The sequence below is a fragment of the Diaphorina citri genome, unplaced genomic scaffold (assembly GCF_000475195.1).
Source record: "Diaphorina citri unplaced genomic scaffold, Diaci psyllid genome assembly version 1.1 scaffold845, whole genome shotgun sequence".
Taxonomy (NCBI): Eukaryota; Metazoa; Arthropoda; class Insecta; order Hemiptera; family Psyllidae; genus Diaphorina; species Diaphorina citri.
This window is the reverse complement of record NW_007378277.1, coordinates 100,944-124,742: the sequence shown is the minus strand read 5'-3', so window position 1 is coordinate 124,742 and position 23,799 is coordinate 100,944. Positions and strand designations below refer to the sequence as shown.

The 23,799-nt window shown below is 37.7% G+C and overlaps 4 protein-coding genes across 4 annotated transcripts; 2 read left to right on the top strand and 2 right to left on the bottom strand.

The window, feature by feature from the left end:
- The first annotated feature begins 3,313 nt into the window (after positions 1-3,313).
- On the top strand, positions 3,314-22,083 carry LOC103512505 (mortality factor 4-like protein 1). Its single transcript, XM_026825941.1, has 10 exons — positions 3,314-3,417; positions 17,715-17,922; positions 18,322-18,422; positions 18,588-18,705; positions 19,845-19,943; positions 20,345-20,421; positions 20,754-20,869; positions 21,156-21,257; positions 21,586-21,687; positions 22,060-22,083. The coding sequence occupies exons 2-10, from the start codon at positions 17,789-17,791 to the stop codon at positions 22,081-22,083; spliced, it is 873 nt and encodes a 290-aa protein (XP_026681742.1). The 5' UTR covers positions 3,314-3,417; positions 17,715-17,788.
- On the top strand, positions 5,884-11,014 carry LOC103512507 (mortality factor 4-like protein 1). The gene is made up of 9 exons (XM_026825943.1): positions 5,884-5,905; positions 6,260-6,338; positions 6,400-6,474; positions 6,904-7,002; positions 7,403-7,479; positions 8,567-8,573; positions 9,008-9,071; positions 9,924-10,025; positions 10,649-11,014. The coding sequence occupies exons 1-9, from the start codon at positions 5,884-5,886 to the stop codon at positions 11,000-11,002; spliced, it is 879 nt and encodes a 292-aa protein (XP_026681744.1). The 3' UTR covers positions 11,003-11,014.
- LOC103512506 (homocysteine S-methyltransferase YbgG-like) lies at positions 13,213-17,003 on the bottom strand. Its single transcript, XM_026825942.1, has 6 exons — positions 16,985-17,003; positions 16,715-16,826; positions 16,376-16,679; positions 15,555-15,766; positions 13,724-14,075; positions 13,213-13,390 (listed from the first exon to the last, which is right to left on the bottom strand). The coding sequence occupies exons 1-5, from the start codon at positions 17,001-17,003 to the stop codon at positions 13,916-13,918; spliced, it is 807 nt and encodes a 268-aa protein (XP_026681743.1). The 3' UTR covers positions 13,213-13,390; positions 13,724-13,915.
- A 511-nt stretch (positions 22,084-22,594) lies between the features above and the next one.
- LOC103512504 (selenocysteine Se-methyltransferase-like) lies at positions 22,595-23,619 on the bottom strand. Its single transcript, XM_008477264.3, has 2 exons — positions 23,329-23,619; positions 22,595-22,692 (listed from the first exon to the last, which is right to left on the bottom strand). Exons 1-2 carry the CDS (start codon positions 23,486-23,488, stop codon positions 22,595-22,597), a joined length of 258 nt encoding a protein of 85 aa, XP_008475486.1. The 5' UTR covers positions 23,489-23,619.
- Between the last annotated feature and the right edge of the window lie 180 nt (positions 23,620-23,799).

Sequence of the window (23,799 nt, the reverse complement as noted above, 5' to 3'; positions counted from 1 at the left end):
GGTTGGTGGTTCGAGTCAAAGTTAAGTCATAAAATTTATCTAGGTGTAATAATTGGGGAACGATATTTGTGACAAGTTTTTCACATTCGGTGACAAGCTACTCGCCTACTCACATTAACCTCACCCAGTTTGAGTGGGGCCGGAAAATGCAAGCAGCACGCGATTGTAATACACATATGTATCTGATTAATTACTCTCACATTTCAATTAACTATATCTTCAGCAGTTTCTAGGAGACGTATAGATCGCGCTGATATGTGTAGGATGAGACCCTGCCGCGAGAAGAGAATCGAGATTTAGGTGGTTACAACCTGTGTGGTGTAGTGGTTAAGGCTTTGGACTTTGAATCTAGAGGTTGGTGGTTCGAGTCAAAGTTAAGTTATAAAATTTATCTAGGTGTAATAATTGGGGAACGATATTTGTGACAAGCTACTCGCCTACTCACATTAACCTCACCCAGTCTGAGTGGGGCCGGGAAAAGCTAGCAGCACGCGATTGTAATACACATATGTATCTAATTAATTACTCTCAGATTTCAATTAACTATTATCTGAAGCGCAGATTTGTGATGAATGAGTCTCACTGTTTGGGTTTTGTCATGAAAATTATCAACCTATATGATAGAGACTATAGTAGGTATGATACCCACTGCCTCTGTGGATCTTGAGCATAGTAGAACTATATGTAGACTGGTACTTAAGGTGTGTCCAAACATAGTCAACCGGCCGTCCATCGACCGAGGTGAATCTATGTTGTCGAGGCAATGTGGACTGTTTAGTCGAAGCAGTGTGGACTGTTCAGTCGACATCGTTCGATGGCCGGTCGACTATGCGTGGACAGTAGTGGACACACCTTTATAGGTTGGTTCTTGAGTGTAGGACAACTACCCTAGAAGAAGTAGGTTACATACAGGTATTGATATTTCAATTACAGTCGATTATCGGTAATTCGAATTTCAAGGGACCTGATTTTTTTCCCCCGAATTATCGAGAGTTTCGAATTATCAACTTCTTAATAATACCCTACGATTTCAAGTGCGAGAGAAATCTTTAGAACAAAGAAAAGGGGGACTTTCCTCTATAGGTCACTTACCTTGGTGTAAGTTTTCCAGGCAGGATATTGAGGTTGCATTTTTCCGGTGACAGTATCCTCTCCCATTTTACCATGGAATGTAGGCCGAGGTGTATCATCCAGACTAGTCATGTTGATTGTACCCCATTGAAACGCCAGCTCTGAACATTTCCTATTCCACATCTGTCTGGCACAGCGCAAGTCAAGATATAATACAACAGAAATCACAACATCAATAGAAATCACAATATCGATGGTGTCCATGATGATACAATGGAAAACACAATATTATGCTATTGCAATATGCAGCATAGAAAACAGGACAGCATCAAGCAGAAAAGAACCATATACAAATAACCATATACAAGCAATTCCCCTTAAGGGGAATTGCTTGGGATATAATACAACAGAAATCACAACATCAATAGAAATCACAATATCGATGGTGTCCATGATGATACAATGGAAAACACAATATCATGCTATTGCAATATGCAGTATAGAAAACAGGACAACATTAAGCAGAAAAGAACCATATACAAATAAGGCAATTCCCCCTGTGGATGGTTCTTTCTGTTTAATGCGGTTCAACACAAGAAATTAAATAAATTGAATTCAATTGAAAATACAGAAGTCTTAACGCGGTACTTTTTGAAGCAAAAAATGGTCATCTGTACATTCTACAACCTCAGGCTGGATGAGGTTCATGTGTCACAGAATGGAAAGAAAAATTTCCGTCACTGAAGACTTTAGCAGTTATACAATGACGTTAAATCTCCATTTTCTTCATCTTCTTGCCAAGTCCAGTCTATAGGATGTACCTCAACTATTGAAACACTAGGTGTAGATCTGACAGTACCCGGTGTCCATCAACTATTGTAACTCGTTCCAGACCGCTTTCGCATTACTTTAAGGCACCCTCATTCACATCCATGCCTATCCAGGAACGTAAAAGTTTGATCAGAAAATTTCCGCTCCGGCCAGGATTCGAACCCAGCACCTCCAGGTGTGGACAAATGCAGACTTACCACAAGGAATCCAGTGGCCCAGAGTACATTGAATACACAGAAGATACGTAATTTACAAATGAAAGAAGTAATTTATTTTTAACCTCCAATTAAAATACGAGCAAGGAATCTTAACATGTTTTTATACAATGTACCTAGGTAGGTATGAAATTTATAAATTTAATTAACCTGTTCACGAAAAAACACAGCTAGGGTAAAGTTTACGCGACATTTCGATATTTATTCACAAAACTCTTTTGATGATTTTCGATATTAACTCAAATAATCAAATGGTTATCACGGATTTTCAATTGATGTTTCGATGGTTTTGGTACTACAGCAAGGTTTCTTCTTTGATGATTTTCGATATTAACTCAAATAATCAAATGGTTATCACGGATTTTCAATCGATGTCTCGATGGTTTTGGTACTACAGCAAGAGGTTTCTTTATTCCTTAGATAAGACACAAAAAACTGCGATTACTTTATCGATAGGGAGAACAAACAAACCATAGGTAGAATGTAAGTACTTTCCCGGATGATTAGGCGGACAATTTCACTTTGAAATTCACTCTGACACTGTAGGTAGGTACTATTGACTGGAGATAACGTACAATAGGTAGGTAGGTAGGACACAAAAAAACTGCGATTACTTTATCGATAGGGAGAACAAACAAACCATAGGTAGAATGTAAGTACTTTCCCGGATGATTAGGCGGATAATTTCACTTTGAAATTCACTCTGACACTGTAGGTACTATTGACTGGAGATAACGTACAATAGGTAGGTATGTAGGTAACTAGCTATGTAGGACTGTAGGTACATCTCTCATAGATATACAAATTCACATAAACCAATGCACTAGAAATACGAGTTAAACAAGTATAAGTTAACATAGGTAGGTATAGGCATTGTACACAGCGTGTTCATAATGAGTTTCCCAGCGTTATGAACTTGAGTAATTACCTACTTGAGTACAGTACTTATTTAAATAACAAATTCATACCTATCGTGTTTTTTTCTTCTTCCATTGACACCTTGGATTTGGATCTCTTTTATTTCAACTCTATACCTATTTTTTAAACCGTTTGAAACTTAAAAAAGAGGTTTGAAACTCAAGTGTTTCACTGCAGTTAATCCTTTTTAGTAGCAATGAAACAACTGCTACATTAGGTGCTTGTGGTCTGTGTCGTAGCATGCCCATTCCATAGTATGTTCCTCATCAGAAGTAACCCATTGAAATATTCGCAATCGAAATACGAGTGCATTTTTTATTTTCATTTTATTTTACTTTATTTTGTCGATTGTGGGATGCGAACCGGACCATCTGTATGGCAAGTAAGTGCGTTATCACTAGGCTAACCGTGCCCTCTTTATGAGCAATTAAACACACTGTATATTACAATGTAGGTACCTATCAGGTAGGTAGGTATAACTCTACAATAATTCCCATAACAAAGTACCTATTCATTGTTTGGCATTGAAAAATGGAAAAAAAATTGTGGAAACTGGAAATAATTTGGTAAGTTATGTACATATATTGATGTTTTAGGTACCTATAAGTTATACACAGGTAATGAACCCACACTGTTTATACAGTATACACGTAGGTAATATATCTACATATATGTCTACAATAATTCCCATAACAAAGTACCTATTCATTGTTTGGCATTGAAAAATGGAAAAAAATTGTGGAAACTGGAAATAATTTGGTATGTTATGTACATATATTGATGTTTTAGGTACCTATAAGTTATACACAGGTAATGAACCCACACTGTTTATACAGTATACACATAGGTAATATATCTACATATAGCTGAGTATATTGGTGAGCATTCAAAAGACAGTTGAAAGTGAGAAAGTGTACCTGTACTGTACCTACTTGGTTATGGTTACCAATAGCCATTAAAATAAAAATGAACTTTTTATTTTTAAATATCTTTATTACTACCGTTATTATTGTGTTCTAATATCTCCTACACATACCAACTGACAATATTTCTCTTGTGATTTAAATTAATTTTGGTAGGTGGGTAGGTATTCAAATTGAAAACCTACTAGCTAAATATCTAATAAAGGTACAAGGGTAATAGATAAGTACAGATCTACCTACATTACTTAATACCTATGATAAAGCATACCTGTGAATTGCAGTGATAAGAACAGGTTTAGTAAGGTGAAGAATCAATAGGTAACTGTGCATAATAAGTAGGTATAAGTAATGTATGTTTTTTTTATTTACCAACTAGGTTAAGAAAATCATGTGTTTGCAAAGGAAGTATTATCAAAGAATGTTGATAAAATATTTGCTATGGTCCACAGAAGATGGTCAAAGATGAAAGTGTTACTGTAGTGACCTTTTATACTAATAAGCATTGGGCATTAAAATTGATAAGAAATATAAACTCATTGATATGGAAAATAACTTGTTGCTACCTCTATGAGATTTCAATTTAGTTTAGGAGATATTTTAATTTTAAATGCACCAGTCCTTATGGTTCACTGAAGTTAAGTAATGTGCTGCAGGCTATTTTCAGGGGGAAAACATTACTTGATTACGTCTTGGATTATTGGGAGCCAACACAGGGAGATAGGTATAGATATACTACTGAGGCTGTGTACCTGAAAGCAACTTTACATCTTTGCAATTCTCATTTTGTAATGTTTTGATGACACAGGAAAATGAAGAAAAAAAAAGTCATATGACCTAGATGTCCTAGATATCTATATAATAACTTCTGTGAAGTGCAAAATGCAAAACATGCATTTTTATTTTTTTAATAAGGTCAATTTATCTACTTGCCTTTTCACAGACCTGTAAAAGTAAAGAAAATGTAAAACTCACCTAAGTATACTTTGGACATAATGTGCTGCAGGCTATTTTCAGGGGGAAAACATTACTTGATTATGTCTTGGATTATTGGGAGCCAACACAGGGAGATAGGTATTCTACCAAATTAAGTAGATACCTAATAGACATACTACTGAGGCTGTGTACCTGAAAGCAACTTTACATCTTTGCAATTCTCATTTTGCAATATTTTGATGACACAGGAAAATGAAGAAAAAAAAAGTCATATTACCTAGATGTTCTAGATATCTATATCATAACTTCTGTGAAGTGCAAAATGCAAAACATACATTTATTTTTTATAATGAGACCAATTTGTCTACTTGCCTTTTCACAGACCCTGTAAAAGTAAAGAAAATGTAAAACTCACCTGTTTATTCTCCAACTTCTTCAAGAGGAAGAATTTATTTCAAACTAGTTCATGGCAAAACTTGAGCAATACTAATTTTCAATATCAAAAAGTAGGAAATAATGAGTTCCATTCATAACACACACTGATGGTACATTCACAACAATAAAATGAACCCAAGAGTTTAAAATATCATGTACGGCTGTTTAAACACTGGATTGTAATAATTACATTACCACCTACCAAACAGTTAGTGATAATTGGCTTAGGGACATCAATAATTTTCAAACACTTGAGCTGTTCACAGTTTTAAATATTTGCAGTGGTTCTGTGACTGCATAGGTATTTCGGAGAGAAATATTCAACTCCTGCAGAATGCTTTCCAGGATTTCCTATGGTAAGGATCCGTTTAAACTAAAACGAATAATGTACTAAAACTAGTGATGCTAGGGAGTTTCGAGCATGATATGCTCTAGCTACATGAAACTTTTTCCCAAATTAATTGGAGCAATCCCTTGAGAATTTTTATTATTAGGTGCCGGGACAACATGAAAAACGAGAGATTAAAAATCGGAGAGAAATATTCAACTCCTGCAGAATGCTTTCCAGGATTTCCTATGGTAAGGATCCGTTTAAACTAAAACGAATAATGTACTAAACCAAGTGATGCAAGGGAGTTTCGAGCATGATATGCTCTAGGTACATGAAACTTTTTCCCAAATTAATTGGAGCAATCCCTTGAGAATTTTTATTATTACATGAAAAACGAGAGATTAAAAACTAACGAAATACGAGTTCAAATTTTTATCCATGGTAGGAATGAAACCTGGGACCGTCTGCATGGTTCCTTCGAGCCTGGGGACTTGTTCCACACTCCTCGTAGAAAATCTTGACAAACGGAGTGAGAAGTTGGAAGTGTGAAGTATTTCATGGTACAAACCCTTGATCACATATCATATGCTATTGGTTCCCAGGTATCTCCTCCAAGAGCCTGGGGACTTGTTCCACACTCCTCGTAGAAAATCTTGACAAACGGAGTGAGAAGTTGGAAGTGTGAAGTATTTCATGGTACAAATCCTTGATCACATACATATCATATGCTATTGGTTCCCAGGTATCTCCTCCAGCAAGCGACCACACTCAACCACTGCAGCCACTACATGGACATCCCCTCCGATCTGATACAGAGGTCCTCCAGTGCAACACTCAACTGACATCAGTGCAACACCAGTCTTCCCTCCCATCTGTTTCTTTCTCAAACAGACACCCCGGTAAAACGTGGGAGAGGGAGACAGAGAATAGTCAGACCTACAGTCAAGGTGTTGGAGAGAGACAGAACGATTCGTAGAGGAAGAGGGAGACCTAGGAAGGTGAGAGTGACAAAGATAGAGATCAGGTTCAAAAAAAAAAAAAAAAAAATGATAGGACATTATAAATGGAAAAGGAAGTAGAAAAAAATACTTTTTCCCCTCAATTTTTATCTGAAATCCATTTTTCCCCATGTTTCATTTGTTTGTACGGTCTTTTATATTTAATGTTGCTGCTGAAATATATAAATTATAGTCCCCTGAGCAACTCCCAATATGTTTAATTAATTTTACTATCTCTCCTATTACAGATGGGATGAGTGGGTGCCTGAATGTCGAGTTCTGAAATTCAATGAGAGCAATGTACAAAGACAGAAAGATTTGAAGAAATCCCAACAGGAATCTGACCAGTAAGTTTACTTATGAATAGAGACAAGTAGACACTCATATGAGGTCGTGGTTATGTACCGGGTTGGGTTGAGTTTCGGACTGCAGTTTCTACAGTTTGGTAAGTTACCACTCCTATGTCAAACTGTAGAAACAATATCCTGTCTCAACTAGTCCAAACCCAACCCAACCCGGTACATAACCATGACCTGAGAGTCAGCCCTGCGAATTCTTAGTTTGTATCAGGTTTTTATATCTTGCCTTTCTTGCTGGGATTCCAACGAGCTCCTCAGTTGCCTGAAGAGCTACTTGCACCCTAAAAGCAGTACGTGTTATCAAAGGCACTATTTTGTCACATAGGTTGGACAACACCCCATGCAATTTCAATGTATAGTACCTAAATAATGTATATTTCCTTTCCAGGAGTTCCAAAAAGAAAAAGAAATTCGATGGGAAGGACAGTGAAGGAAGATGTGTTACACCAACGTTGGATAAAATCTGTAAGTTCTTCTACTTCTGTGATTTGAGTGCAACTTGAACAAATAGAGTGGATTAATAGAGCTGACACAGTAAACGGATTATTCTATTCCAACCTACCAAGAGGTTTGATAGAGGGAACTTTAATAACGGCGGTCTTACCGTTCCGAAATCGAAGATAGAAGGACAGGGTAGGAGAAAGCCAGCCGTTCTGAGGACGAACGGACGAACCTTATCTGTTTAGGATAAATTTCGCCGTGGGCGAAAGATAACGAGAGAGACGGAGAAGGTAGGAAAGAAAAGAAAGAGGGTAAAAATGTTGATAATAAGAAAGAAGGAGGTGCAACACTCAACTGACATCAGTGCAACACCAGTCTTCCCTCCCATCTGTTTCTTTCTCAAACAGACACCCCGGTAAAACGTGGGAGACAGAGAATAGTCAGGCCTACAGTCAAGGTGTTGGAGAGAGACAGAACGATTCGTAGAGGAAGAGGGAGACCTAGGAAGGTGAGAGTGACAGAATTACATTACCACCTACCAAACAGTTAGTGATAATTGGCTTAGGGACATCAATAATTTTCAAACACTTGAGCTGTTCACAGTTTTAATTGCTTCAAACGATAATATTTGCAGTGGTTCTGTGACTGCATAGGAATTCAGAAATGAGTCACAGAGAAGACATTATTTTTAGATTTTCATCCTTGAGAGTCCGGAGTCCGTATTGGTGCTTCATTTGGGATGGTCAATCAGATAAATTGATAAATAGGCAACAATATCTTACCTACACACTTATTTCCATCTTATTTCTTCATTGCCACTCTTGAGTTTTCAATGCCATTTTTTTTATTTTGATGATAACAAATTTGAAATTTCGCGCGTAGCTTTTTCGTCAATGGAGTGCAGCCAAATCCAGTCATCATGACCTCCGTGGAAGTCCGCCATTTTCTTTTTAGGCGCAAAAATTTGAAAATGTAAACAATTTTCATTTTCGAATGAAGGCAAAAAAAGGAAGCAAAAAAACTACAATTACTACAAAGTAATAAAAAATTTATGAAATGATACCTATCAATAATCAACGCATAATTGCATAATATACTATACTATACTCAGGTTCTAGGTAAGTATTTTTTATTCCATTTTTGAAAGAGGTTTGATCTTGAGAGTCTTGAGTTTTCAATGCCATTTTTTTTTATTTTGATGATAACAAATTTGAAATTTCGCGCGTAGCTTTTTCGTCTATGGAGTGCAGCCAAATCCAGTCGTCACGACCTCCGTGGAAGTCCGCCATTTTCTTTTCAGGCGCAAAATTTTGAAAATGTAAACAATTTTCATTTTCGAATGAAGGCAAAAAAAAAAGGAAGCAAAAAAACTAAAAAGTAAAGTAGAAAATTTATGAAATATGAAATGATACCTATCAATAATCAACGCATAATATACTATACTCAGGTTCTAGGTAAGTATTTTTTATTCTATTTTTGAAAGAGGTTTGATAGAGGAAGGACAATCAGGTAAAGATCTGCGTGTGAATTCTTTGTGGTGGAATGGTCCCAGGTGGTTGAAACAGCCACACGATCAGTGGCCCCCGAAATTATCAACCTATATGATAGACACTATAGTATGAGGCTGCCTCTGTGGATCTTGAGCATAGTAGAACTATATGTAGGCTGGTACTTTAAGGTGTGTTCAAACATAGTCAACCGGCCGTCCATCGACCGAGGTGGATCTATGTTGTCGAGGCAATGTGGACTGTTCAGTCGACATCGTTCGATGGCCGGTCGACAATGTGTGGACAGTAGTGGTTTGATGATTTTCGATATTAACTCAAATAATCAAATGGTTATCACGGATTTTCAATCGATGTCTCGATGGTTTTGGTACTACAGCAAGGTTTCTTCATTCCTTAGATAAGACACAAAAAAACTGCGATTACTTTATCGATAGGGAGAACAAACAAACCATAGGTAGAATGTAAGTACTTTCCCGGAAGATTAGGCGGATAATTTCACTTTGAAATTCACTCTGACACTGTAGGTACTATTGACTGGAGATAACGTACAATAGGTAGGTAGGTAGCGGACAACTATAGTTTGGTTCTTATAGGTTGGTGGGTAAAAAAGAACTATTGTGTATTGTGACTCACCTGTTGTGAATCATCTTCATGTCTTTGTTTCCTCACGAGTAGCTCTGCGCCATGGTGCTGTCGTACTGCACGAATCTTACTCACAATCCATCTCACCACCTCACTCTTCACTGTAGGGTTGAACTCAATCACGTAGTAAGTAGGTGGAAACTCACTCCCCTCCTCTCTATCTGTGGAGGTGTCTAGGATGCTATCGTCTAAACCCTGTAGTCCAAAAACTTCCACTCTTTCGAGAATCGAACCCGGGAACTGCGATGTGCAAGTCTTGTGTGATACTCACTTGGTTATTCCAATTGTTAATCCATGTATTCTCTTGTGTGTTTATAGATGGAAGAATATTTGAACAAAGTGGAAATAAAAATCAAAATCCCAGACTCTCTCAGAACCTGGTTGGTAGATGATTGGGATACTATCAATAACAAGAATAAGGTAAGAAAAACATTAAGAAAGATCATTTCACAACTTTTAACAACTGAGATCTTTTCACGATGCGCGACGAGGGTTTATCCTCCATTTGGCGCCAAGCCACCCGCTACTTCATATTAACCTCACACAGAATGAGAAAAGCCAGCAAGCAGTACGTGACTGCCCAGATGGTCACCCATCTGGATAGCAACCACGCGTAACGTTACTTAACTTCAGCGAACTAATGTATTCAACGGTCTATCGCCCCTGGCTTCCCCCTGCTATTGAAATTCCTCGGTTTGGTTTCGAAAGCTCGGAAGAGATTAGGTTGTAAGAAAGATCCGGGGAAGAAAAAAATATGAAATCATCTTACCTCGAATAAAATCTCGATGTGTTTCAACACAGGCTTCTGGTTCTGTGGTCAAATAGACAGAACTCCACAGTGGATGTCCGTCAACATCCTTGATAGTATGTCTTGACACTTGACTCGTGAAACTGCCGTCCAAAAGCTTAACTTTACAAACTTTACTCATTTTCTTTGTAGAACTTTTAGTGGAGTTAGTAGAGATGAGTGAACTCAGTCACTTGCCTGTCTTAAAACTAAAAACATTACGAAAGCTATTTAAAATTCCTCGGTTTGGTTTCAGCTTCATCAAATCCCAGCCAAGACGAGTGTAGATGAAATATTCGAGTCCTATCTGAAGCACAAGGCGAACAGCAAGCAGATGTCTGGCGCTAAGGGTAAAACTGTCACGGAAATGGTGGCAGGACTCAAGGAATATTTCAACGTGATGCTCGGATCACAGCTGTTGTACCAGGCGGAACGTCGCCAGTACTCACAAGTGATGCAAAAGTACCAGGGCGCACCATTGAGTTCATTGTATGGAGCGAGTCACTTGTTACGACTGTTTGTTCGGATTGGATCTGTGTTGGCATACACGGGGCTGACAGAGAGAAATATTCAACTCCTGCAGAATGCTTTCCAGGATTTCCTATGGTGAGGATCCGTTTAAACCAAAACGAATAATGCACTAAACCAAGTGATGCAAGGGAGTTTCGAGCATGATATGCTCTAGGTACCTGAAACTTTTTCCCAAATTAATTGGAGCAATACCTTGAGAATTTTTATTATGAGGTGCCGGGACAACATGAAAAACGAGAGATTAAAAACTAACGAAATACGAGTTCAAATTTTTATCCATGGTAGGAATCAAACCTGGGACCGTCTGCATGGCGTTCGGATTGGATCTGTGTTGGCATACACGGGGCTGACGGAGAGAAATATTCAACTCCTGCAGAATGCTTTCCAGGATTTCCTATGGTGAGGGTTCCGTTTAAACTAAAACTAGTGATGCAAGGGAGTTTCGAGCATGATATGCTCTAGGTACATGAAACTTTTTCCCAAATTAATTGGAGCAATCCCTTGAGAATTTTTATTATTACATGAAAAACGAGAGATTAAAAATTAACGAAATACGAGCTCAAATTTTTATCCATGGTCGAAATCAAACCTGGGACCGTCTCCATGGTTCCTTCGAGCTTGGGGACTTGTTCCACAATGCAACACTTAACTGACATCAGTGCAACACCAGTCTTCCCTCCCATCTGTTTCTTTCTCAAACAGACACCCCGGTAAAACGTGGGAGAGGGAGACAGAGAATAGTCAGACCTACAGTCAAGGTGTTGGAGAGAGACAGAACGATTCGTAGAGGAAGAGGGAGACCTAGGAAGGTGAGAGTGACAAAGATAGAGACTACGGCTGAGGTCCATGGTGGGAGTGTGAGAGAGACAGAAGAGCAAGGTAAGATCCATGGAGAGGGAGTGAGAGAGATAGAAGACCAAGTTAAAATGGAACAAGGTGAAAGAGAGACAGAGATGGGAAATCCTAGTGGTGAGGATATGAAGGAAGAGAGAGGTGAGAAAGAGATAGAGATAGCGGATAGTGTTTTAAAGATGAAGAGTGAAGGAGAGGGGAAGAGAAACATTAACGAGGAAGACAAAGAGGGAACGAGAGAAGAGAATGAGCAAGAAGGAGAGGGAAAGAGAGAAAATAGCGAAGGAGAGAAAGAAAAAGAAAAGACTGGAAATGAAGGAGAAGAGAGTGAAAGGAAAGAGAGACAGAGATGGGAAATCCTAGTGGTGAGGATATGAAGGAAGAGAGAGGTGAGAAAGAGATAGAGATAGCGGATAGTGTTGGGCAGATGAAGAGTGAAGGAGAGGGGAAGAAAAACATTAGCGAGGAAGACAAAGAGGGAACGAGAGAAGAGAATGAGCAAGAAAGAGAGGGAAAGAGAGAAAATAGCGAAGAAGAGAAAGGAAAAGAAAAGACTGGAAATGAAGGAGAAGAGAGTGAAAAAGATAATGAGAGAGACGGAGAGGGTAGGAAAGAAAAGAAAGAGGGTAAAAATGTTGATAAGAAAGAAGAAGGAGGAGATGGAGAGAGACAGAACGATTCGTAGAGGAAGAGGGAGACCTAGGAAGGTGAGAGTGACAAAGATAGAGACTACGGCTGAGGTCCATGGAGAGGGAGTGAGAGAGATAGAAGACCAAGTTAAAATGGAACAAGGTGAAAGAGAGACAGAGATAGAAAATCCTAGTGGTGAGGATATGAAGGAAGAGAGAGGTGAGAAAGAGATAGAGATAGCGGATAGTGTTGTACAGATGAAGAGTGAAGGAGAGGGGAAGAGAAACATTAGCGAGGAAGACAAAGAGGGAACGAGAGAAGAGAATGAGCAAGAAGGAGAGGGAAAGAGAGAAAATAGCGAAGAAGAGAAAGAAAAAGAAAAGACTGGAAATGAAGGAGAAGAGAGTGAAAATTCTCATTGCATTGAACCATGCTTTCCTTCGGTTTTCATCTCTGGGCACAGATATCAACACTTTGTCTGGAGTAGATTTTGAAGTGCTATTGCACAATGGAACACAGCAGTATCTGTAACTGGACATTGTGTTGTATGGCAGCCTAACTAAGTAGTACTTAAACAATATTTGTAACAATGAAGAGATAAGAGACTGGCTTGAGATGTATCTGTCCAAAAGATAACGAGAGAGACGGAGAAGGTAGGAAAGAAAAGAAAGAGGGTAAAAATGTTGATAATAAGAAAGAAGGAGGAGGAGGAGGAGGAGAAGAGATACATAGGAGGGGTAGAAAGAGTAGAACCCCTGTGAAGAAGATTTAGTTTTACTTTTGTCTAATATAGGACAGAACAACTGGTTGCTATACTCAAACACAAGTCGATTTGTTTATTCAACTATGTAGTATATGTACATAATTATTTATTTATTTTTATGTGAACGCTGTGCGCTGAACGGAAGTGGAACAAGCTTAAACAAACTTTTTTTACCACCCAAAAACCAAGTTAGGAGTGTAACCAGAGCGAATCTAGCTTTACCTTTAACAGAACAATCTCTCAAAAGAACTTTTAACTCAGACCAGAATCTAAAAGCTAAGGTCTTTACCATCCCAAAAGCAAAGAGAGATGTAGATGGAAGACAGGAGAAAGCCAGAACAAACCTTATCTGTTTAGGGGGGAAAAAAATCTGCACTGGATGGGAATCAACCTATGAATTAGCACTTGCAACCTATGACCTAGCACTTTCAAAGCAGATACACTGTCCTCCAACCTATGCGTTTAATTTTAGTATGACCAAAATCCCATTATGTATTTGGTAGAAATGTTCTAACAACCCAAGAACTTAATTTTAATTTGCGAATCTAGCTTTACCTTTAACAGAACAATCTCTCAAAAGAACCTTTAACTCAGACCAGAATGAAAATCGATTCACAATGGTTTTACTATTCAAACATGACTCCGCTATATGTATGGCCAACAGGAGTGTTAATAAAGGTCGGGCGTTGCTTCGAACTCTTGACGTTCGCGCACCTCCCGGTACGCTTGATGTATTGGATCCATATCTCAGTCGTTTTTCTTCGTGTTAAACTCATCAATCATGATTCTCATCTGTTGTATTTCATATGAAGTAACTTCACAGCAGCCTCCTATAATGTTCACTCCCTCCTCTAACCACTGTGGTACATAGTGTAGAATAGAGTACTCGTCCTCTGTATCTAACCATCTGAAATGAAAATGGGAGAGTTATTGATTAAGTCATGGTGATTCTCATCTGTTGTATTTCATATGAAGTAACTTCACAGCAGCCTCCTATAATGTTCACTCCCTCCTCTAACCATTGTGGTACATAGTGTAGAATAGAGAACTCGTCCTCTGTATCTAACCATCTGAAATGAAAATGGGAGAGTTATTGATTAAGTCATGTTGATTCTCATCTGTTGTATTTCATATGAAGTAACTTCACAGCAGCCTCCTATAATGTTCACTCCCTCCTCTAACCATTGTGGTACATAATGTAGAATAGAGTATTCGTCCTCTGTATCTAACCATCTGAAATGAAAATGGGAGAGTTATTGATGAAGTCATGGGTTTAAGTGTAAATTAATAAAATGGTAGAATAGAGTACTCGTCCTCTGTATCTAACCATCTGAAATGAAAATGGGAGAGTTATTGATTAAGTCATGGGTTTAAGTGTAAATTAGTCAAATGGATTGTACTTCGGAACGTTTTCCCATTAACGTTAAATACCTAGCAGAATAAACTTTAGAAACGGGATACCATGTCAAGTACTAATTAATACTAAAATAAGAAGATAATAAGTCTTCACCTAGCAGAATGATAAAAATTCTACGTTGCGTTGTACGAGTATCACCAATGATTTTATTGATCGTTTTCCCATTAACGTTAAATACCTAGCAGAATGATAAAAATTCTACGTTGCGTTGTACGAGTATCACCAATGATTTTATTGATGTAAGTACGGTACATAATATGTATTTATTAGATAGATATAGGTAGCTGGGACTTTGCCATAATATCAATGTTTTTCCATATCTTATCTTATACTTGTTTACTGTCGGTTTTATTCTCTCTCCCTTATTGACCTTCCTCCCTCTCTCTTCCTCCTCCTCTTCTTCTTCTGTTACAAGCATGTCATCTTTGTTGTTGTGGGCCACCACATTATTTTAATAATATTAGGTGCGTTGATGATTATCTTGGGACAGGATGGTTTTTATTTTCCACAGTGCGTTGTCGTGAAGAGTAAACTCTTATCTTGTTATCTACATTCTTTTTTTGTTTAACGTTCCTCGTGCTTATAAACCTATTGTTTAACTTTAAAAAAAAAATCAAAATTAGAATATAGATAAACAATAAACAATTTGAATTTTGAATGTACATATGTTTTGTGAAGTTGTGAATAAGTGTACATTTTGTAGAAATAATTAAATATCGAATACAATACCTAATATTATCTAATTATAAATACCTAAAGGACTTTTCATTTTCCGGTCCATCTTCTGCCACAACAGAACGGTGAAGTTTTTCCAAGCAAGCTAGAATTTGCGTGTTGTTAGATTCTCTTCTATTGAAGAATTAAGGTAAGCCATCTTTTGGGCTTGCTTTCCTTAGCGAGGTTTTTTTTTGGGTGAAGTCGACAGTTAACTGAACCCCTTGTTTAGATAATATCCAATAAATTACTTACTTCATATGGACACTATCCCATACACCTCCCTTGTTAGGATACACTATGGTTTGTACCGTAGGATGACTTTGTTTTATACATCGGACTAGGGTGGATACATGGCTGGGACGAACACAGTTGACTCCTATAGCTTGTATCTGATCAGGATTAGCGAGCAAACAGGAGGTAACAGCAGAGGAGATCAGTTCCCCGTGACTTGTGTGGGTATCATCCTGTGGGAAATGGAAAAGAGGAAGATCATGTCGTACTGTAGTGCAGGTCATATTATAGTATCCACTTCTAATAATCATCTGCAAAATACCGACCGTTGAACGTACTGTGACTGGAGGAGGTAACAGCAGAGGAGATCAGTTCCCCGTGACTTGTGTGGGTATCATCCTGTGGGAAATGGAAAAGAGAAAGATCATGTCGTACTGTGTCACATTACAGTATCCACTTCTAATAATCATCTGCAAAATACCGACCGTTGAACGTACTGTGACTGGAGGGTTTTCGGTTCTCGTTTTACCCAACATCCCTCTTTGAGCAACCTCAAGTCGGGAATTCACCTAACATTTAATTTGACGTAGCAGCATAAAAAGGTTTTGTAATATTTAAAGGTTCGTAACTTTTGCGGAAGTGTGCGAAATGCAAAGTGCACGTTTATAATACGTGGGGTGGTGGTGGTGGTTAGGTTTTGTAATATTTAAAGGTTCGTAACTTTTGCGGAAGTGTGCGAAATGCAAAGTGCACGTTTATAATACGTGGGGTGGTGGTGGTTGTTGTAGCAGTTGTTGGGGGTAAACTTCATATTCATTGCTATATTCGAGTGGTGAACTTACCTTACAGGAAAATGATAGCCATGCCTTCTGGCCGGGGAATTCCCGCAGTAGTTTGACGAGAGCTAAGGCCTCTTTCTCAGCGGGTATGGTTTCTAGGGCCAGATAATCCACGCCTGCTCTCACCAAGGCCTCTACGTTAGGTCGGTGCCAGGCTATAAGGTCGGCCTCTGTCATGGAGTCTACATAATGGCCGCTGTATTCAGAACCATCTCGCAGTACGGTACCGTACGGGCCTATACTAGCGGCCGTCTCTATGTGACCTGTGAGGAGATTGAAGGTTTTATTAGGGCCAGATAATCCACGCCTGCTCTCACCAAGGCCTCTACGTTAGGTCGGTGCCAGGCTATAAGGTCGGCCTCTGTCATGGAGTCTACGTAATGGCCGCTGTATTCAGAACCATCTCGTAGTACGGTACCGTACGGGCCTATACTAGCGGCCGTCTCTATGTGACCTGTGAGGAGATTGAAGGTTTTATTAAGGTTGATATCAGGTGCTCGTACATAGGTTTATCAGATTTATGTTAGTTGATGAATTCAATGTTGGAGCTCTTCAGAGAAAATTCCTCATCAGAAAAATGAAGACATACTGATTTTTTGTATACATCACGACCTCCGTGGAAGTCCGCCATTTTCTTTTTAGGCGCAAAAATTTGAAAATGTAAACAATTTTCATTTTCGAATGAAGGCAAGGCAAAAAAAAGGAAGCAAAAAAACTAAAAAGTAATAAAAAATTTATGAAATGATAATGATACCTATCAATAATCAACGCATAATTGCATAATATACTATACTCAGGTTCTAGGTAAGTATTTTTTATTCCATTTTTGAAAGAGGTTTGACAGAGGGAATTGTAAAAGCTAAGGTCTTTACCATCCCAAAAGCAAAGAGAGATGTAGATGGAAGACAGGAGAAAGCCAGAACAAACCTTATCTGTTTAGGGGGAAAAAAATCTGCACTGGATGGGAATCAACCTATGAATTAGCACTTACAACCTATGACCTAGCACTTTCAAAGCAGAAAGTAGTATGACCAAAATCCTATTATGTATTTGGTAGAAATGTTCTAACAACTCAAGAACTTAATTTTAATTTTTTTACAGGTGTTTATGTCATTGAAAAAATGAAATAAGTTATATTGAACTAAGTCTGTTTAGGAAAAAAAAAAAAAAATCTGCACTGGATGGGAATCAACCTATGAATTAGCACTTACAACCTATGACCTAGCACTTTCAAAGTAGATACACTGTCCTCCAACCTATGCGTTTAATTTTAGTATGACCAAAATCCTATTATGTATTTGGTAGAAATGTTCTTGAGAAATTAATTTTAATTTTTTTACAGGTGTTTATGTCATTGAAAAAATGAAATAAGTTATATTGAACTAAGTGAAAAGAGAATTATTCATATTCAATAAGATGTCTCCACCAAAAAGAACTAGCAAATCTGAACCAAAAAGCAGCCTTTCCAAAACAGTTCAGAAGAATGAAACCAATACCAAAGTAGATGATAAACCAGCTGAATCTTCTGTAGACAATACATCAGACAAAACATAGCAAATCTGAACCAAAAAGCAGCCTTTCCAAAACAGTTCAGAAGAATGAAACCAATACCAAAGTAGATGATAAACCAGCTGAATCTCCTGTAGACAATACATCAGACAAAACGGATGATAAAAAAAAAAAAAAAAAAAAAAAATGGTTCAACATAGGTATAAAGAAAATTGCCTTATTCATAAGCCAAATAGATAAAAGTAGGTAAGCTTTTTAGCTTTACTCAGATTAAAATTTAACCAGTCAGAAATCAGTGGTTTAATCTAAATCAACTCCCGACCATCAACTATCTGGAGGAGTTGACCAATTAAAATAATAAGTAGATAATGATTAGGAAGAATCAAGTGATTATATTTTTTTACCTTAGAAATCTGACTATACAGAATAGGAGACAAAACGGATGATACTGCTGTCTCCTCAACACTAGAGAAACCATTGGAACCAACTAGCCATGTTGAACCATCTAATGTAACTCCAACCAATCATAGATTTAAAGCAGGTAGGTAACTATGTTTTGTATTCTACCAACCTACCTTATAAAACCACTAGGTACTAGGTATTACTGCTACCTCTGTACCTACCATAAACCTTTACAAAATATTAAATGGCTTCAGAATAGTTAATAAAAAACGAAAGAAAAATAATAAAATTGTTCTTCTTGCAGGTGAAATTGTTCTCTGTTTTCACGGACCTCTGATTTATGAAGCCAAGTGTCACAATGTGAGAACCAATGATCTTGGTATGAGTGAATATTTCATTCACTATAATGGCTGGAACAAAACGTAAGTCTTCAAGCCTACATTGTGAATTTTTCTTATCTAAAATTTTTCTTATCACAACACAAATGGGTGTACAGAAATTCATGACTCATTTTACTGCAATCAGCAATTAATTTATTTCAGACTGAAATTTACGCCTATGGATTTTTAATTTCGCGGAATTCACATGTTTCAAGTATTGATTATTAGGTAGGTAATTATTTGTGGTATTGATATGTACCTATCTATATCTACTTGTGTTCTATGTTGTACAAAGTATGTATGCTTATGCTTACAATAGATCTATCTTAAATTTTACAAATGATCAAATGAAATAGGAAATAAATAGGTGCCGGGTATTTACTTAAAACGGACGAATTGGTAAAATAACACAATTTAATATTTATTGCAGACAATTAGCAAATAACTGCAAGACTTCAAATTGTTTTCATTGTTTGTTTATAATTTTATATGACATTTCCAAAGAAAATTGCCATGCCTTTTCCACAAGTTTGGCCATGCCTCGGGATGAACTAGCGGGATTCCGGAGCGAAGCGACGGAATTCAGCTAGTAGGTAATTACAAACAAAAATAAATAGGTACCGGGTATTTACGTAAAACGAACGAATTGGTAAAATAACACAATTTAATATTTATTGTAGACAATTAGCAAATAACTGCAAGGCTTCAAATTGTTTTGGACTGTGTGAAAGAAAATGAATATGAAAAGATAATTTATTTAGTGACTTGGAAAAAATCTTCCTTCTCTATTAGCAAATAACTGCAAGACTTCAAATTGTTTTCATTGTTTGTTTATAATTTTATATGACATTTCCAAAGAAAATCGAATTTTTCTTATCTAAAATTTTTCTTATCACAACACAAATGGGATACAAATAGATTTCCTCTAACTCAATATTTTTTTTATGTTGCTTCTGAATATTTCCCCTGAACCCCTGAACAACTTCTGGCATTACAAATGGGTTACAAATAGATTTCCTCTAACTCAATATTTTTTTTATGTTGCTGCTGAATAATTCCCCTGAACCCCTGAACAACTTCTGACATCATTAATAATAATTCTTTGTTCCCAAGACATTTATTAAAGGAGTTTAAACAATAAAGTCTTACCTCTGTTAATTTTATTATCTCTATTATTACAGATGGGATGAGTGGGTGCCTGAATGTCGAGTTCTGAAATTCAATGAGAGCAATGTACAAAGACAGAAAGATTTGAAGAAATCCCAACAGGAATCTGACCAGTAAGTTTACTTATGAATAGAGACAAGTAGACACTCATATGAGGTTGTGGTTATGTACCGGGTCGGGTTGAGTTTCGGACTGCAGTTTCTACAGTTTGGTAAGTTACCACTCCTATGTCAAACTGTAGAAACAATATCCTGTCTCAACTAGTCCAAATCCAACCTAACCTGGTACATAACCATGACCTGAGAGTCAGCCCTTCGAATTCTTAGTTTGTATCAGGTATTTATATCTTGCCTTTCTTGCTGGGATTCCAACAAGCTCCTCAGTTGCCTGAAGAGCTACTTGCACCCTAAAAGCAGTACGTGTTATCAAACGGCACTATATTGTCACATAAGATGCACAACACCCCATGTAATTTTAATGTATAGTACCTAAATAATGTATATTTCCTTTCCAGAAGTTCCAAAAAGAAAAAGAAATTCGACGGAAAGGACAGTGAAGGAAGATGTGTTACACCAACGTTGGATAAAATCTGTAAGTTCTTGTACTTCTGTGTCTTGAGTGCAACTTGAACAAATAGAGTGGATTAATAGAGCTGACACAGTAAACGGATTATTCTATTCCAACCTACCAAGAGGTTTGATAGAGGGAACTGTAATAACGGCGGTCTTACCTTCCCTAAATCGAAGATAGAAGGACAGGATAGGAGAAAGCCAGCCGTTCCGAGGACGAACCTTATCTGTTTAGGATAAATTTCGCCGTGGGCAAGAATCAAACTAGCGATCTAGCGCTTACAAGGGGACGCGCTACTTTCTACGCTAATTGAACTGGTTAGTTAAATTATTATGTTTCTCTTATTACTTCAGGTAAAATAAAAGCAATGGGAGGTGTATCCAAAGCGCCATCTGTAGCTTCATCACAAGATTCTGGTAGTGATGTGCCCAAGAGAAAGAAAGCTCGTATTGATAATAGCGTAGAAACTGTAAGTATACCAATTATATCGTTTCTTTCTATAACCTCTTCTGGGTTTTCAACAAATCAACAAGTGTCCATGATAAAGGAAGTCTAATTAATCTATATTTTGCTGCCTGGTCGCTACTCCTTTAAAGTAACTACTGATTTGTCCTCACGAAGCTAAGTAAACCCTGTAGTCCAAAAACTTCCACTCTTTCGAGAATCGAACCCGGGAACTGCGATGTGCAAGTCTTGTGTGATACTCACTTGGTTCTTCTAATTGTTAATCCATGTATTCTCTTTTGTGTTTATAGATGGAAGAATATTTGAACAAAGTGGAAATCAAAATCAAAATCCCAGATTCTCTCAGAACCTGGTTGGTAGATGATTGGGATACTATTAATAACAAGAATAAGGTAAGAAAAACATTAAGAAACATCATTTCACAATTTGTATGTTGAAATCGTGGATATCAATCATACAGGAATAGTATTATCTTAGGATGACCTTTTTTTCGTCGCTTTTAACAACTGAGATCTTTTCACGATGCGCGACGAGGGTTTACCTTCCATTTGACGCCAAGCTACCCGCTACTTCATATTAACCTCACACAGATAAACCCTGTAGTCCAAAAACTTCCACTCTTTCGAGAATCGAACCCGGGAACTGCGATGTGCAAGTCTTGTGTGATACTCACTTGGTTCTTCTAATTGTTAATCCATGTATTCTCTTGTGTGTTTATAGATGGAAGAATATCTGAACAAAGTGGAAATCAAAATCAAAATCCCAGACTCTCTCAGAACCTGGTTGGTAGATGATTGGGATACTATTAACAACAAGAATAAGGTAAGAAAAAGATTAAGAAAGATCATTTCACAATTTGTATGTTGAAATCGTGGATATCAATCATACAGGAATATTATTATCTTAGGATGACCTTTTTTTCGTCGCTCTTAACAACTGAGATCTTTTCACGATGCGTGACGAGGGTTTATCCTCCATTTGGCACCAAGCTACCCGCTACCTCATATTAACCTCACACAGAATGAGAAAAGCCAGCAGTACGTGACTGCCCAGATGGTCACCCATCTGGATAGCAACTACGCGTAACGTTACTTAACTTGAGTAAACCAATGTATTCAACGGTCTATCGCCCCTGGCTTCCCCCTGCTATTGATGAATTCAATTTCTTAACCATCTGGAAAGTTTATCTATTAGAATGGTGATGACATCTTGATATAATGAGTTAGTTGAAGAAATGAATAATGGGAAATCCTAGTGGTGAGGATATGAAGGAAGAGAGAGGTGAGAAAGAGATAGAGATAGCGGATAGTGTTGTACAGATGAAGAGTGACGGAGAGGGGAAGAGAAATATTAGCGAGGAAGACAAAGAGGGAACGAGAGAAGAGAATGAGCAAGAAGGAGAAGGAAAGAGAGAAAATAGCGAAGGAGAGAAAGAAAAAGAAAAGACTGGAAATGAAGGAGAAGAGAGTGGAAAAGATAACGAGAGAGACGGAGAAGGTAGGAAAGAAAAGAAAGAGGGTAAAAATGTTGATAATAAGAAAGAAGGAGAAGGAGGAGGAGGAGAAGAGATACATAGGAGGGGTAGAAAGAGTAGAACCCCTGTGAAGAAGATTTAGTTTACTTGCCTGTCTTAAAACTAAAAACATTACGAAAGCTATTTGAGTGCCCTAATTGGAAAACGAGTTTTTTTTTCTATACCTACGTCGCGTCCCGTCGAAGTCTATTCGACTTAATACAAACTTTGGGTTATCCACTCAGAATATCCTAGTTTGGTTAGGTTGTCTACATTGGCTTGATAGCAACTGGATTGAATAATGTCTGCACCAGCTGAAATATGGGGAATTCGATCATGGAAATGTGTTCTTTCTCCCAATAGGTACGAAAAGAAAACATCAAATTTTATGGTGGCAACTCAAAGACCTTCCTGCATTTCCATGCATCTCACAGTCTCACAGCAGACGTTTTCCTGTCTTTGTGTCTATTAGATGGTTATGCAAAATAGCTATCTATTTGTAAATATTAGCCCGGAGCAGCAAATTATCTAGAGCCGTGAAATATGGGGATTCGATCATGGAAATGTGTTCTTTCTCTCAATAGGTACGAAAAGAAAACATCAAATTTTATGGTGGCAACTCAAACACCTTCCTGCATTTTCCATGCATCTCACAGCAGACGTTTTCCTGTCTTTGTGTCTATTAGATGGTTATGCAAAATAGCTATGTAAATATTAGCCCGGAGCAGCAAATTATCTAGAACCGGATCTGACATTAAAACTACTGTTAATAGTTAGCAAAGCAGGACACCGTCCTTAAAAGACTCACTTTAGAATCACCTGATGGATTACAAGTCATCTTGATTAGACTTGCTTGATTATGGAGACTTGTCGCAGAAAGCTGCGAAAGCTCGGAAGAGATTAGGTTGTAAGAAAGATCCGGGGAAGAAAAAAATATGAAATCATCTTACCTCGAATAAAATCTCGATGTGTTTCAACACAGGCTTCTGGTTCTGTGGTCAAATAGACAGAACTCCACAGTGGATGTCCGTCAACATCCTTGATAGTATGTCTTGACACTTGACTCGTGAAACTGCCGTCCAAAAGCTTAACTTTACAAATTTTACTCATTTTCTTTGTAGAACTTTTAGTGGAATTAGTAGAGATGAGTGAACTCAGTCACTTGCCTGTCTTAAAACTAAAAACATTACGAAAGCTATTTGAGTGCCCTAATTGGAAAACGAGTTTTTTTTCTATACCTACGTCGCGTCGCGTGTTTTTAAAAAACCTATTTTTTTTTTTTTTTTTTTTTTCTCAAGAGGTTTGATAGAGGGAACTCTAACTGCTAAGGTCTAACAATTCCGAGAACGAACCTTATCTGTTTAGGATAAAATCCGTCCTGGTCGGGAATCGAACCCGCCACCTAGCGCTTACAAAGCAGA